Consider the following 17,230-nt stretch of genomic DNA (forward strand, 5'->3'; position numbering starts at 1 on the left):
GTGACTGAGTGAGCGGATCCGTCACCTGTAACATAAATCAGATCCAGATGTGAGGAAAGGGATTCATTAATCAGATGTGTCAGACTGCATTAGGTTCTGTGTGTGTGTGTGTGGTGTGTGTGTGTGTGTGTGTGTGTGTGTGTGTGTGTGTGTGTGTGTGTGTGTGTGTGTGTGTGTGTGTGTGTGTGTGTATGAGTGTGTATGAGTGTGTATGAGTGTGTGTTTTTGTCTGCGTCTGAGTGCATGTGTGTGGTTCTTGTTTCTGGCCAGTAGATGGGGTCAGAGTACAGCAAGATTGGGCCTTATCTATGCTTCTCTCTGCGCCTAAACACACACACATGCACCTAGATATGAGTGTGACTGTCGGTCACCTCCTCTCCAAGTGGAGATAAGGTGGAGAGGCAATGACAGGGGGCTGGAAGCTGGGGTTAATTAGAAGAGCTTATCCATGGCTGTGGTCAGATAGGCATCAGTTAAAGGCGAGATAATGACCTCCAGGGTTTAAATTACACCAAACACACAGAGACGAGCTAGAGGCTAAAATAACTCCTGGTGTCAGTAAAGCTTTTTCCAGCCATCTTTTGTGTACAAAACAGATTACTTCTCTATCAAAATGTTCCCCTGTCTATTTCATTTCCCTGTTCGGTGCTGGATTTACACTCAGTTACCCGCTCACTTCTGCTTTTTAGAAAGCAGACGCCTCTTAAAGCGGCAGACTGAAATGCTTCAGGGAACTCAGTGTGTATGAGTGCACATGTGAGTGTGTGTTTGTCCTGCCTCAAAGAAATATTTTCATAATTCAGACATTTAGCGCAGTGAAGCAGCTTGACTTGCAGCGTAACCATGGAGACTGTGCGTTTACTAATGGGAGGTCGCTGAGGATGGGTGCTCTTCCATCCAGAAACAAAAGCGTCTGCGCCCAGCAGGGCAGAAAACAAGACACACGCTCATTCAATGGTCCACACGCGTGTGTGTGTGTGTGTGTGTGTGTGTGTGTGTGTGTGTGTACATGTCAGGACCATTACAACCACTTGAACGACAACAGTGGCAATCAATAGCAACAATTAAGTCCAGATGAGGCTTAGACGAGAACTCAGGTTTATGCCTTCTGCCATAAAATGACACAAAGAGCCGTTACTCTCTTTGTGAGCCCACAGGTGCCTCACACCCTCCTGATTCCCTCTCCATGTATTCACACACTCAACAGCGATACAGAACATTTATCCTGATGTTATTTGCGTCAGCTTTGCTCCAGACTGTGTACCGTTACTTGTATCCATTATGTAAATGGGACTGTATTGTTAGAGTGAAGCCTTCTGGGAAAAGGAGGTAATGAAGGCTGTGACATGGTTCAGATGTTGCATTTGTAATTTTTCAGGTGACAAATTGAGGTTGTTGATGGATAGAGATAAAATATTGTCTGTGAATATATTTTTCCAAAGCTTCACTCATCTTTTTTTCTGAAACTCCAGCCATGACATGTTTACTCACTTATTACCCGGCTTTCTTACTGACTATTAGGCTGTGTTAAATACTTGATTATTATTGGTCAAAGGCCAACAACATTAGTGATTAACTCTCAGTAACAACAGCAACACCAAGAACACCCAGATCACACAGGTTGTATCAAATCAATCTGCAGAAAGAAGTTTGTCACACTTCAACTCTGCCTGTTGACAGGGGCGCTGGTGGCCTAACGGTCTAAGTGCCCCACATACAGAGGCTACGGTCTTCGTCGCAGGGGTTGCCGGTTCGATTCCCGGCCGCGACCATTTCCTACTTGTCTTCCCCCGCTCTCTACTCCCCACATTTCCTGTCTCTCTTCAGCTGTCCTATCGAATAAAGGCGAAAAAGCCCCCCCCCCCAAAAAACTCTGCCTGTTGACACTGTGGCAAAAGATGTCAAATGTTGGTGTTGAGAGTAGGGAGATATTGACAGTTAGCATGCACAGATGTAGCCTGAAAATTGACTCAGCTTGTACCATCTCTAAAAAGGGATAACTGGAGCCACATCTTGTCCTGCAATAAATGGAATGGCAGCAGAGCTGGTGAGTGCATCTCCATGTTTCTGATCACTACATCAATCTTAACCCTCCTGTTATGTTGCGGGTCAAATTGACCCTCTAATTTAGGCAATACATGCCTTCCAAACCAGCTAAATGCAGCATAAAAATCTGGACAGCATGTGACAGGAGAGGTGTTGTGTTAATTTATCAACATCACTTCATAAAAATCAAAAGATTCAAAATTTAAAATAAAATAAACAAAATAACAATATCATGTCAAACTGTTGTATTTATATTTAGGGCTTTTCAATCTATATTAAAAAAAATGTGACATTAATTTTAATAAAAAACGAGTGAGATATCCTCATTGAAACATGATCTGTGAAAATTAAAGAACACCAATGGACTAAATCTTGATTTAAATGGTTAGTAATGGAGTGAAAAATTTGATTTTAAAAAATGTGTATTGGGATTGTTTGGGGTTCTGACACATTTGGATAATTGAATATGCCCCGGGTCAAATTGACCCAGGAACATTATTGCTGTTCCAGAGAAACAAACATAACAGGAGCGTTAAACCAAAGGAGGTGGTGATAACAGCAACAATGTTAAAAAGTTGTGATATTTACCTAACTTATTTTTAAAGGTGTGTTAACTGCAAAGCCCCGTAAAGAAGGGAACTGAATGAGGACAAACATGTCAACATAAATATCCCTGCAGAAGGCTACACTTAATGGAAATGTCCAGTTGAATGTGAATTGTGACAAGTGAGCAGGTCAATGTTAAACTTGACCATAAATTCAAATGTTGCATTTCTTGTTTATTTGTACCCAAAGGAGGCTGATTAAGCTCTGTTAAGAGACTTTACAGTACCTGTAAAACTGCATATGTGCTGATTGTTAGAACAAGTTCTATGCTCATATAAAAAAAAAAAACACAGATCAAAGTCCTGAGATCTAAAGTATTTTGTTTAGAAATTGTAAATCCACAATCTCCACAGCACCACACTTCATTAAATTTTACGTTCTCAGACACTCAGGGGAATGACCCCCTCATGGTCCCCCCCTTCCTGATGTTTCCCGGTGAGAATGACGTGTTTGAGGGAGAGTGAGAGTGAGGGGGGAACACTTGAAGTCTGGACCCAGATGTAAAGCAAGTAGCGGCACAGGAAACCTAGAACTGACAGGAGGAGCTCTGAGTCAGCGTGTGTGAGTGTACGGGGTCCGTGTGTCAGGAAGGTCAAGATACAGTCACGGTAAACCTACCTTTGTATACGAGTGTGACTCATGCCTATACAGTAAAACTGAAGTGAGTCACAGTGAGACCCCTGATGAGTCAAGTCCTACTCACACGTATATGTTTACGACCAAACTCTGGTAATGTTTTCTCAATTAAACAGAACAAAGAGATGAGGACCGCAAAACCCAAACAAAGAACATGTGTGTGTGTTTGTGATAAATTATGGATGTAGGGGGATCTTATGTATTATATATGCTGGGATGAGATATGGCAGTGTTGTGTGACCTCTGTATGACCGGGGTACTGCGTTTATGTATAATGGATGAGTATGGGTGATAAATTATGATAAAAGGGAGGGCTATCCTGCTCAGAGCTAATTCAAGCTGAGGGAGCAGAAAGAGGGAGCAGCGCTTGCCTGCCATCTAGTGGTAAAGACACATTCATCTAAAGCTGCAGCAGTCCAGTGATCAGAGCCTTCAGGCTGAAAATGAGCTCATGAGTGTTATAATGAAGGTCAAAATAAAAAGATGGGTCAGTCAAAAGAAAGTAATAGCTGATGGGTCAATTTTTGACATTTATCATTTATCGAGTATCTTTTGGTCAGGTGGAAAACTTGAGCTTTGTAATGTCAGATAAGGCTCTAGGAATTTGTGTGTATGTGTTGTCTAAAACGGGGGTTCCCAAAGTGTGGGTCCATGAGGGGTTGTGAGAACTCTTCCATAATGTTATCTATCTCTTATCTAAGTTATCTAAAAATATGTATTATTATATATTTTTTTTTTACCTTGTTTTCTTATGTTTATCTTCCTTTTTGTTTGTACTTTAATTATGATTATTCCTTTATTATCATTATTATTATTGTATTTATTTATTTTTTCTTCTCTTTGTTGGTTTTGTACTACTAATATATAATTTGTTAACTTGTGGTGAACAAAGAAATACTGAAAAAAAAACTTAAAAAAATTAAGTTATCTAAAAATAGTAAATTTGACCCATTATAGTAAAAAATATCGACAAAAATAGTAGCTAAACTTGAAATAAAACCTTGAAATAGAAAATGTAATGAGTTTTCTGCCTTTCTTGTTGCCAGATGACTCTTAAGTTTAGGGTTAGTGAACAGTTCATTATCAAAAGCATCAGTAGCAGCAGATTAATTCATAACCGCACAGGAAACACAGCTTCATGCTCATATAGGTAGGGTCATTTTCTGCAGACCAGCTAAATGAAGCCATTTTGAATCAGTTCAAGAGGCAGGGGGGTCCGAGTCTTTGGCACCTATATTTTGGGGGTCACGGGCCGAAAAGTTTGGGATCCCCTGGTCTAAAACATTACTAATCTTACTGGATAAATATCCAACAGTTTATTCAATATAGGAAACAGCTGTTGGCTGCTGACTACTTTAAGTATATATAAGTTAGCTCAGTTCAGATTTGACCAGAATACAATGAAACGTCTGCATTTCTCCTTTTAATTTCTCTGTCTCTCATTTTCTTTCTCAATCCTTCAACCCCAGCCTGCCAACTCATGCTGCCTTTTGTTTTCCTTCTTACAAACAAGTACAGTACAAACCTGTGCAACCACTAATTACATACACAATAACAAGACAGGAAACTTAACCGTGTTGCAATTGATTTCCTGATGACTAGGGGTGCATTTTTGTGGTTACCATAGAGATGTCAAGCTGTGTCAGGAGAGGGTTTTTTGTTTTGTTTTGGTTAGACAAGCTCTGCAGCTTCACAGAGAAACACACACACTCAGGAACAGGGACATAAACAACATACTATCGGAGTCCTAGTTTGGAAGGAGAGTGTTTTTCCTCTCGATGCTTGGACTTGGTCAGAGACACATGATGCTGTTTTGTGCCATACCTCCTCATTTGAGACAAATGCTGTGAAGTCCTCAAAAGGAACACAAATCAGGTCACTTTTAGACAGGACCTCTAAATACTTGTCTATGTTTGTGAAATTTGATAATTGAATTAACTGAGTCACAAGATAATGTGATTTCCTCCTGGGACAGACTGATGGAGACTCAGAGAGCTGAATCGTTATTTAAACACTCACCACAGCTACCAGCATACTCCCTGAGACTCAGCTCACAAACAAAAACAACTTTCACAGAGGCACGATACACTCGCTTTTTGGGTCACCGTGTTATTTCCATCAATGAGAGCCAGACAGAAACCCAAACACATGCTCATTTGTATTTGTAACATGAATAAGATTATTCATCTCTAATCCAGTTTAAGCAGACGAAGACGACGGCGGAGACACTTCTCCTTTGGAGTCATCAATCATTACTGTCAGGACCTCAGCTGGACCGTGGAACTACACAGGTGTTGGTGCACAAATACACACCTGTCTAAGAATATGTTCCAAGGACATTTTTCAACTGCAGCACAACAAATGAGAAACACAAGGAGGAAAAAGTTCTGACGTTATTTTGCCGATGAGATCTCAACATCCAATCTGTTTTATCTGATGGTTCCATGCCAAGCTTAGAACAAAACTCCTTCCAACCTTGACAGCTTCGACTGACTGAGCCCACCTTGGCTCGGCAGAGTGAGTTACCAGTTTTTCTGAAATATCTACATTCGAGTTCTGCCAGGAGGCTCCGGTGAGCCAACGCTGCGAGGGGTCCTCCACAAGGATGGCTGCTGGCAAAGGCTGTGGGCCTGCAGCTGAATCTGACAGGATGATCTCTGCAAGGGGGCTACATCAATGTGACATCATCTGCCGCCTCTGCCAGAGGGCTGTTTACTGACTACGGCAAAGCCAGCTGCACCAGCGGGGCTACAGCTGCCAGTGTCAAGGCCGACTCTATGAGAGGCTGATGGAGGCTTTGTTGTGATGCTAAACCACAAACACATGGCCGTGGTGCAGCTGTGGGGTCGTAACAGTTAGCAGGTGGCAGGAGTCACCTCTCCAGTAATGTTACGATCACTAATAATGAGACACAAGTGTCCTGCTTGAGACAGCAGACAGCATTGTCATGATGGAGGTGTTAAAAACAGTTCCAGATAAAAATAACCACAACTTACCCATTCCCCAGATCATCAATGTCATCATCGTCTTCATCCTCAACTGGGCTCTTCCGGACAAGATCGCTGCTGCTGAGGTAATCTCCTTTCAGGAGGGACGGATCGGAGTCATCCAGCGCTTCGATGAGCTGGATACGAGCAGTGTGGCTGATCCGGAGGGGAACTTCCAACTGCGTGTTACCTGTGGACGGAGCATCACCGGCCTGCAGGCGGGGGCTGGCCTGACCCTGGCGCCATGACAATGGAGAGGATCGATTGGATAGGCTGGAAACTGAGAAGGCAGCAGCTTCATCACTGTCGTAGCACATGGTACCCTCCACGCAGCTGTGGAACGAGCGGAGGATACATTTCAGCATAATAAAATATATAAAGAAAAGTTATTTTCAACAGACAAGAAGTGAATCTCTGTTCTTCAGTTTCTTTTCTTCTCTTAAAAAACCTTCTGCTTCCTTGTCCTTTCATCTTTTTCTAACCTTAAGGCGTCTTTCAACCGCAGGAACTTTACCCAGGGAACTAGGGACTTTACACCTGAACTACGTGTGTTTCTGGAGGAACCAGGGTCTAAATTTAGTTCAGGGGTAGATAATCTCCCCCCTGAAAAGCCCCTGCTTGGGGGGTAGTACTTTTCAAAGGTCCTGGGACTTTTGGTTGAACATTACAGTGTTTGTGGAGTTTACACATTTGAGGAGCAATTAGACCAAGAGTTCTGGGGTCTTTAAGCCCCCAGAACTACTTTACCCTGAACTAAAAGTTTCTGTGCCCCCCATTGTTGTCTGCGTTTCGACCACGGGGCCAAAGACCCGGGTAGATTGTGCAAATCAGGCCAGTGACGTATGGAGGAAATACAAAGTAAACTAGAAAGGTTGCATTTCCTGAAAGCAAATGCGTTGAAATGCTGAAGCTGAAGGCTGAAAGCTGTGAAACACAGCTGAACATGTGGAAGAGTAGTAGAAGTAGTTGAATTAGTGGAAGTAGAAGAAGTGGAAGGATTGGAAAATGTAGAAGGAGAGGAAGTTGAAGAAGTGGAAAAAGGAGAAGAAGTTCAAGGAGTGGAAAATGTAGAAGTGGAAAAAGGTGAAGGAGTGGAAAAATGTAGAAAAAGGAGAAAAGGTGAAAAAGGAGAAGAAGTGAATAAAGTGGAAAAATTAAAAAGAAGTTGAAGTGTTAGAAGTAGTAGCACCTATAAACTGCTTGACAAACTATGGAAATGTCTTACCTGTGTGTGTGTGTGTGTGTGTGTGTGTGTGTGTGTGTGTGTGTGTGTGTGTGTGTGTGCGTGCGTGTGTGTGTGTGTGTGCGTGCGTGTGTGTGTGTGTGTGTGTGTGTGTGCGTGCTCGTGTTTGTCACTCACTGATGAGGTCATCTGAATCACCTGTGTGTGTGTGTGTGTGTGTGTGTGTGTGTGTGTGTGTGTGTGTGTGTGTGTGTGTGTGTGTGCATGCGTCTTTGTGTTTGTCACTCACTGATGCGGTCATTTGAATCACCTACGTGTGTATGTGTTTGTGTGTCTGTGTATGTGTGTGTGTGTGTATGTGTGTGTGTGTGTGTGTTTGTGTTTTGAGGTCATCTGAATCACCTGTGTGTGCGTGCGTGTGTGTCTGTGTGTGTGTGTGTGTGTGTGTGTCAGTCAGAACTGATGAGGTCATCTGAATCACCTGTGTCTCCAACTGTCATTAACTGTTTCCATGGTGATGGGACCAGCTGTGTAACTGCTGTGGGACAGTTGATTAAGAATGGGATTCATGGAGTAAATTAGGGTCTACATATGCCAACACTGTGCAATAACCGTAATAGCTATCAGAAAAAGGATCAAACCGTGAGCATCACAAGACTCTGATGAACACAGTGATGTGTTTTTCATGTCTGTACTGTCAGAAATGTAGTCAGGGCAGCAAGTTAAGAAAAGTGAAACTTTTGCTGCCCTCCAGAAATATTTAACATTACGGCAGATGGCCGAGTAGAGAGACTTTCTCTGACAGTTGGTGACCTGCTGGCTCAACGGTACAATCTTTTGCTTTGGTTACCTCTTTAACAGAAGCAGGAGAAGACAGGGAACGTTTTGATGTCTTATTTGTGTATGTGGAGTTAATTGTTTGGATTTTATGGCAGTTCGTTTGGGGAATTTCAAAGATCTCATCAGCAGGCCTCACCCTCTGTCTGATGACATCACGTGCTCTGCTGCCATGAACAGTCCGCCATACACACCAATGTTAAAGTTAGAAAAGCAGCAAAAAACTTTGTGTCATTTAAGCTGTAAAATATCAAAAACTGTAAAAGATACAGAAAAATGTTGAATACAACATTAATAGCTGAAAGATTTGCGAACATTTTAACGCAAAAATGAAGGCTGTAAGTTGAAGTATGCTGAAGCTGTAGAATCTCAAAGTTGAATGAGTGAAAGGCAAATTTGCTGAATTCTCCCATCTGTTTCAATGTTAAAAAAAGTTAAATAAAGTTGAATAATTCAAAAAGTATAAGGGTTGAATATGTGAAAAGTAATAGCCTGCAAATGGTGAAGAAGCTGAATAGTTGAAAAGTTGAATGGTGAAAATCGGACAAAATTTGAAGGCTGTGAAACCCGGCACGGAAGAAGAAAAATAATAAAGTAGAAGAACAATATGTTGAAATGCTGAGTCAGCATTTCAACATAATTCACTACACCACCAGACCAGGAGAGGGCAGTAACACAAAGATGAATGCCATTGATCACAGATGACACCACAGAAGCAGACGGGGCCGGCAGGTATCACAACAGTTAGCCTGTTAGCATGAAGAGACTCAGCTGGCACTGTTTTAGATGGTGCTATATTTCATCACATATGGATTCACTGAATCAACACGTGAGAGAAGATAAGAGCCGTTTCAACACAGCTTTAAATCCCCTTTAACTCAAAAAGCTTTGGCAGAGATCGGCCAGTGTTTTGGTTTAAACAGCAACCCTGTTAACTGCCGACTTCAGCCGGATGCATTCCTCATAAACGTCTTTAGACGATCATTAAATACTTATCTGATGAGGATATTGAATCTTAAAAACTCCCTGTGTTTCAACAGCTGTGTAAACTTCACAAACACTGACACGTTCCATTGAAGGTCTCCAGTTTACAGGGTCATTTTAAAACCGTAACACCGGGAGAGACGCATTCATGGTGGGTTTAGAGAAGACTACTGTCACAAGCTGCTAAATCAAGTGAATCATAGCTTCTTCTTTTGAAAATTACACACACATAATATCATAAAGATAGAAAAAATGAAAGAAAGAAAGAAAGAAAAATCAAGTGAATCACATGTGTGTGATGTTATTGTGGACGATGTGTGGAATAAACACACTGCGGTTAATCTACCAATCAGACATGTTCAGCATTGCAGGCCATGCCCCCCAAAAGCCCTGGGGCTTTTTGAAAAGTACTACCCCCCGAGCAGGGGCTTTTTAGGGGGGAGATTATCTACCCCTGAACAAAATTTTTTCCATGGTTCCACCGGTCGAAACGCACGTAGTTCAGGGGTAAAGTCCCTAGTTCCGGGGTAAAGTTCCTCTGGTCGAAAAACGCCATTGTTGAAACACAGAGTTCCTAGGAATGCATACTAGTTCAGTTTTTTATTAAGATTTCAAAATATTATTTAATATAATTTTTTATCTCCATACATCACTGGCCTGATTTGCACAATCTACCTCGGACTTCAGCCCGCGGTCTCAATGCAGACAACTCTGGGAGCACAGGAACCTTTTAGTTCCGGGGAAAGTAGTTCTGGGGGCTAATAGACCCCGGAACTCTTGGTTGAAATGCACCTTTAGAGGCCCTCGGTGTATAGAGCTTTATCTCTATATTCAATGCCATATGAATGAGTTGTTCTCTAGGTGTATGTGTATCTGCATGCAGTGTCTTTCTATATATGTTGTTTGTCTTCCTCTATATTACACACAGCACCGTCAGCTGTACTCATGTGAATCCACAGACATAAGCATCCCTCATATCACATCATATCATGCATTCCCTTTGCCAAAGCAGCCTGTAGTTGCTCAGTGTCTGGGATGAGCATGATTAGTATTAGCATATAAGAAGTTACTGGCTCTCAAACTGTATGACATTCACGTTAATCTTCTTCTGCAGAGAAACCATGAATGGAGATGTTTTCACATGAAACGCTAAACCGCTCATGTAGAACAGGCAGCAAAGACGTGGAGCGAGAGGATGAGAGAGAGGGTGCTTCACATCGTGTTAGGATGGATTTCCACAGGCAATCTGCTTGTTATGCACAAAGTATACATCAGGGGAAATGTGTGCAAACAAACTTCTTGCTTGCTCACCAATTCATTTGTTGAATACATGAAAATCTCACACTCTAAAATGCTTGTTGTTTTCACAGAAACTATAACATCCTGTTTGCACAGGAAACGTCCCCGGTACAAGCTGTAGGCCTTGTAGCAGATTTTGTCTTTGGGGACATCGGGGGAATGATTCAAGGTTATCACAGTACTTCAACAGTATGAATGGCAGAGAAAATGTATTCCAGCAGGTAAACCATCTGCTGATTTGCTCTTCATGTTGTGATCTCCCACTGAGGGACCCGAGAGAAGATACATGGCAGGAGACGCACAGTCCGTCAGACAGAGGGGAAGCTCTCAAGGACAAAAAACCTGAAGAAGTACTGAACTCGATCAATGAAGAACAGGAAGCAGAGGAAGGGAGAGGACATACAGACGCCCACACACACTCAATCACAACATTAATGCATGTGTTTTTTGTGTGTATGAATGAATGTGAGTCGTGAGTGTGCATTGGCAGGGTCGGCTTTGAAGTCAGCTTTGAGATAATCCTGCTACAGTTCAGAATTAACCAACGCAGGAGGAGAGCAGAGCAGGAGCAGGATGACAGACTTACGGCTACTAGTCTGTCAGGAATACTGGTATTGATCTGAGAGCCCAGAGGCAGTTAACCACCACACCCCTAATCATCGTTAGCCACGTCAATAAGAATCTGCTCATGTCAACAACTCTCCTTCTTCGACTAAGTCCTTCTGCTTTATTTGTTTGCTCTGTTCTGTCTTCTTTTTAGTGCTTCTCTTGGTGTGTGTGTGTAAGTTTGTGTGTGTCTGACCTGTGGCTGAGCTGCACCCCTCTCAGGCTGGTCATGGTTTCCTCCAGGTTTTGTCGAAGGTCCAGCACATTTTGCACCGTCCTCTTTCGCTGGGACTCCGGGTCTGCAAAGGGTGCAAATACATGAACACATGAGGCGGACACAAACATGAAAGGATCATTTTAAGAGATGTAATTACCTGGAAAACACATGCATCTTTACTCCATTGACCATGCTCAATGGACTGATCATCTTAAGCTATACTCATATAAAGATAAACAAAGCTTGAAGGTAACAGTGTCAGAGCACGAACATCTTGTTTTTCCAGGTTGCAGTGGAGCAAACTAAATTAAATATGATGGCAGTCAGACATTCAAAACAACAGGGGAGACCTTTCAGACCATGGAGTCCTAGCACTCCTTTATCAGTCCCCTGGATGGATGTATCTCTCTTTCCCTCTTTTCTAAACACATTCACCCACAATGCCCCACTGCCCGTTTATTGCACTGTGCCCCCTTTGCCCCCTCACTCCTGCCACAGAGGAATAAACCAAAAGGCTTTCCTCATTTAAACCCACCAGGGGACATGCTGGCATTTGTCTCACCCCTTCCTAATGTGATGTAATCGGATCAGATTGGACTTCATAGATTTATGCTAGGACACCACTGTTTCAGATGTGTGTGTGTTTGTGTGTCTGTTGTGATTCAGATGTATTCTGGATACACAGACTGGATGCCATCAAATAGTGGTTGTTTTTATATTCTTTTGAAAGACATAAGTTCATAAATTTAGAGGGAAAAGTGGTTGTTTTCACTTCAGTTATGCTGCTCCTTTCAAACCTTCCATTTCTATCCAAACTCATTGAAAAAACAGTTGCATCTCAGGTCCATACTCACTTATCTGACAATAACCTCTATGAACCATTCCAGTCTAGTTTCCGCCCCCTCCACAGCACAGAAACAGCTCTTATTAAAATCACAAACGACCTCCTCATGGCAGCTGACTCCGGACTTCTCACCATCCTCCTTCCAGCCTTTGACACCATTTCTCACAAATTCCTCCTCGACATATTAAATTCAATCGTAATCACTGGCAGACCCCTTCACTGTTTCACTTCCTATCTCTCTGGCCGTACTCAGTTCATTCAATTCAAATCCTTCACATCTCACTCATCTCCATTCACTGCCGGTGTTCCCCAGGGTTCTGTCCTGGGCCCTCTCCTATTCATTATTTGTCTTCTTCCTCTTGGCAATAGCTTCCTTAAATTCAACATCAGTTTCCATTGCTATGCGGATGACACTCAGCTCTACATGTCAACCCTCCCACCAGACATCCGTAACATCGACTCTCTTTCCATTTTCAAATCACATCTCAAAACACATCTTTTTAAACTGTCATATTCACTCTGATTACACCTCTTCACTGCACTGTATCTGATCCTGTTAATTTTATTTGTATTTATTAATTACACTATATCATGCCTTGTTTATTTTATCCGCCTAATTTTTATATTGTTCTTTTTTTGGACTCTGCCCTGTACGGTGAACTTGAATAATATTATCCTTATTATTATTATTATTATTATTATTATTATTATTATTATTATTATTATTATTATTATTATTACGTGAGCATAACTCAGTGCATGGTAGTAGGAAGCTGAAAATATGGGCATACTTTTCCAACACAAAGATCTTTAACACAAAGTATTACGACACTGCCATCACTCACTCTCCCTCGCTGTCCCCTTACCATGATGATTCCTCTACAGTTCTATTCATCAGTTAAAAATAAGGACCAAACTTAAGACTGGAGTCTCTGATTGCTGTACAAAAAGTACACGAAATAATCAGCTTTCTAAACACAAAGATCCATAAATCTCTGTATCTTCACCACAATGGATTATTATGGACTACAGTGAACCACTGGTGGGTTTCATCTCCTGATTGTATCAATTGAAGCATGTGGAGCCGTGGATAATGTATTAAATCATATAGTGGCCTTGACTCTGACATACAGCAGAAACTGAGCCCTTTACTAAGTAAGATACAAAGGATGACAATGACAAACACACAAAGAGGTCCATCTTATATCAGCTCGTCTCATCTATAAATCATCTGTATCTTCACTGCATTATTATAAACTAACAACCTGTGTGAACATAGTGATAGATATGGTTAGCTAATGCTGGTCTCTCACAACCACGTCTGCGTCATCTTCCACTGGGTCTCATTGCTCCTCAACTTCGGGTCCTGTAGCTGTTATTTCTCTTGATCTTGTCCTGTTCCTGCTCTCTTTGACTTCTAACAAGCTTGTAGTTATAAGCTTGTGGTCCATCGTATGCAGATGAATGAACACTTTCTTCCTCTTTATTGACAAAACAGGCATTTAGATCCATATCTATTAATGTTGAACATTCTACTCTTTTTTCTGTGCTAGCAAAGGATTCTGGGCCTCTTATCATGGACAATCCCTCTCACCCCCTGCATGAGACTGTGGGGTCCCTGAGCAGCTCCTTTAGCAGCAGACTGAGACCACCCTGCAGGAAGGAGCGCTACCACAGGTCCTTCATCCCATCTGCAATCAGACTGTTTAACACCAGCACTACAATGTCCCATTAATCATCTGTTCTCATCTTTCATTACACTACATGGCAGTTACTATGTGACTTGGCACATTCACAAATAACTATTGTATCCATCTGAATCGCACTGTTTTTCATACGGTGTATGTTTGTTTTAAATAACCTGGTGCAATTTTATCCGTGCAATAACTTACCCTATCTATTTATCACATAGAAGTGTACATAGTGCGTATACATCTGTAATAGTTGCTATATTCTATTTTATTTTATTCTATTTTATGTTATTCTATTCTATTCTATTCTATTTTATTTTGTTCTATTCTATTTTATTTTATTTTGTTCTATTCTATTTTATTTTATTCTATTCTATTCTGTTCTATTTTATTCTATTCCATTCTGTTCTATTTTATTCTATTCTATTTTATTTTATTCTATTCTATTTTATTTTGTTCTATTCTATTCTATTTTATTCTATTCTATTCTATTCTATTTTATTCTATGCTATTCTATTCTATTTTATTCTATTTTATTGTATTCTGTTCTGTTCTATTCTATTCTATTTTATTTTGTTCTATTCTGTTCTATTTTATTTTATTTTATTTTGTTCTATTCTGTTCTATTTTATTTTATTTTATTTTGTTCTATTCTATTCTATTTTACCTTTAACATCACTTTTATTATTGTTATTATATTTTTAACTATGTTAGTGCATTGTTGTATTTCCCTGTCCTGTGTTGTAAGCTGCTGTAACAAAAGAATTTCCCCCAATGGGGGACCAATAAAGTATATCTTATCTTATCTTATCTTAAGCTCAAACCTATTCAGTGGCCAGACTTTCAGTATATTAAAGAGCTGAGAACAATATCCACACATACACATGCACTTTATGTTCTGCATATAAAGCATGCCAATTTAGGATACCTGACTTCATTGCCTGACTAAGACCTTTACTGACCGTCTGGTGTATGTTTTTATGTAATTGAGGGTCATGGTGATAAAAGTTACAGAGATGAGATATAGGACAGGCTTTGTCCATGTTCAGTTCAATAGATCATTAGATCAGGCCAGCTGGCTCCAATATAAATCTAAAAAACACATAATAATTGTTTGAAATTATTATTAGGATGTTGTTCCTGAGATGCAAGTGCTGCTTTGGACTCTTCATCTTGTTACATAATCAAAACAGAATCAACTTTTGCAAAACAGACAAACAATGACTTTAACACACACAATGCCCCACACACATCAACTTCACAACCACCCCTCAAATGGACCGGTCCAGCTGGTTTATGAGGAGGTGAAGGGGGGAAGGTTCTTGATTGACTGCGTAGGGCAAATTATGAGTTGCTTATAGTGTCAATCTCAACAACAGCTGCAGGGTGAGAACAGAGCCCACATACACACATATGTGCATCCATGCAGGGGGTGCGCACATATTCTCACTAACACACTATGAAACACTTACTGCACACCAGACCTGATTTATAAAGCTGGATTGATTTCTCCTGAAGAGAATGGCCGCACAGACAATTGATTAGGCGGCCCTGGGGGACACGCAAATCATTGCAGAGATGAAGAAATCATTGTGATCCAACCTTCTGCTGCCCTCACACATCCACACATAGTGGGAAGATGTTTTGAAAAAAAAAAACATGTGTAAAAATAGAACTACTCTTTTCTGCTGAGGGTGTTGACATGAGAGGTTGTGAAGCACAGTATGGAAATTCAAACTATAAAGAGACATTTCTCCGCTTTTAAGCGCTCAATTTTTGTGATCTGTTCAAACAAAGGCTTCCTGGGAACAAAGAATCCGTAAAATATGCTAACAAATACAAAGTCTGACGCACACTTCAGCACACACACACTCATACAGGCTTTAATTGGGCGTTTTTCAATTACCCTAAATGTGAGCTTTGTTTAACAACGGCATTAAATTGATTAGATACGGTCGGTCTGATTGTGCCTGTGCTTCTGTGTGTTTGAATGAGCTTGAGTGGAGAAAAGACTTCCTGTCCTGTGTCTGCACTGGTCTTGGTGGTCCCAGCTGGCACAGTGAGGGGGTGTATGGGTGGTGGTGATGGGGGAATTAGGGATGCAAATATCCCTGTCAGCCCTGGCAGCTCCCCAGGGGAGTAGATGAATTACACAGATCTACTTTAAAATGAGTGTGTGTGTGTGTGTGTGTGTGTGTGTGTGTGTGTGTGTGTGTGTGTGTGTGTGTGTGTGTGTGTGTGTGTGTGTGTGTGTGTGTGTGTGTGTGTGTGTTTGGGATGGCTCACTCCACCTGGCACATCTCAATACACTCATGAAGCTCTGAAGAGGCTGTGAAACCAGCAGAGGAGCCTTTCATAATGGCCCACTCAGACTCTTTAAATGAGAGTCAGCAAGTTAGAGTGAGAGTGTTTTTACGTGGAGGATGACCTCTGCATCCTAATGTTAGTCAGACAAACAAAGAGAGGAAGGAACAAAAGGAATAGAAAATTAGAGATGTGAAGTATGAAAGAAAGAGGGTGTTTAATGTTGGTCTTGCTACAAGTACACCAAGAGTACAAGACAGCGCAAATATACAGTGGTAATAAAAGAAGCAGTGCCCTTTTCTCTCTTGTTGTGTGGTCAGATTACAAGCCCATTAAACAGAGCTGCTGGCCTTTGCATTAGCGGCAATGTTGTGGAGCTTGTTTTCGACTCCTCATGACAACAAGGCTGAGGCAGATGTGTTGGGGGATGCTCTAAACTTATGGACACAGTCAGAAAATACATGAATCTGGAAAAGGATTTAGGAATAAAATTAAGTGATGACCTCTGAGATCAGGCTATAATCAGGATACGGTCAACCACCTCTTGTGCTTGTCTTGGGATAATTCCGTTTAAGGTTCTACAAAGGGTCCATTTCTCGAAGTCCAGACTTTCGAACATTTACTCAGAATAGAAGATAAGTGTGATAAATGCCATGGTTCTCCCTGTCACCTTAGTCATATGTTTTTTCTTTGCCCTGATCTGAATAGTTTTTGGAAAGGGTACTTTAGTATTATGTCCACTGTTCTTGGAGTTAATCTGCAGCCTTCCCCTTTGATTGCTATATTTGGGATTCCTGATGCTTCACTTGCACTAAATTCTACACAAAAGGACATTATAGCTTTCACTTCCTTACTGGCACGTCGTTCCTTACTGTTACACTGGAAGTCTGTTAAAGATCCTTCCATCTCCAGGTGGCTTAAAGACACCCTGATCTTGGGCTTTTTTTTGTACTGGTCATGTCGAGCTGAGTTGGGGTGGGATGGGGGGTT

General features: G+C 41.3%; 1 protein-coding gene and 1 long non-coding RNA gene across 5 annotated transcripts in view; one reads left to right on the forward strand and one right to left on the reverse strand.

Annotated features, from left to right (window-relative positions):
• Positions 1 to 17,230, reverse strand: part of LOC117821356 (neuron navigator 1-like) — a 126,935-nt gene that overhangs the window by 55,776 nt on the left and 53,929 nt on the right. For all 4 annotated transcript variants that reach the window (XM_034695561.1, XM_034695563.1, XM_034695562.1 and 1 more), the window contains 2 exons: positions 11,381 to 11,483; positions 6,285 to 6,608 (listed from right to left, as the gene is read on the reverse strand). In XM_034695561.1, the coding sequence (XP_034551452.1) occupies positions 6,285 to 6,608; positions 11,381 to 11,483 (427 nt within the window). The remainder of the gene's footprint in view (positions 1 to 6,284; positions 6,609 to 11,380; positions 11,484 to 17,230) is intronic.
• LOC117821360 lies at positions 4,974 to 6,631 on the forward strand. Its single transcript, XR_004632956.1, has 3 exons — positions 4,974 to 5,079; positions 5,487 to 5,579; positions 6,296 to 6,631. It is a non-coding gene; the product is annotated as an uncharacterized LOC117821360 (long non-coding RNA).

Source organism: Notolabrus celidotus, chromosome 11 (assembly GCF_009762535.1).
Source record: "Notolabrus celidotus isolate fNotCel1 chromosome 11, fNotCel1.pri, whole genome shotgun sequence".
NCBI lineage: Eukaryota > Metazoa > Chordata > Actinopteri > Labriformes > Labridae > Notolabrus > Notolabrus celidotus.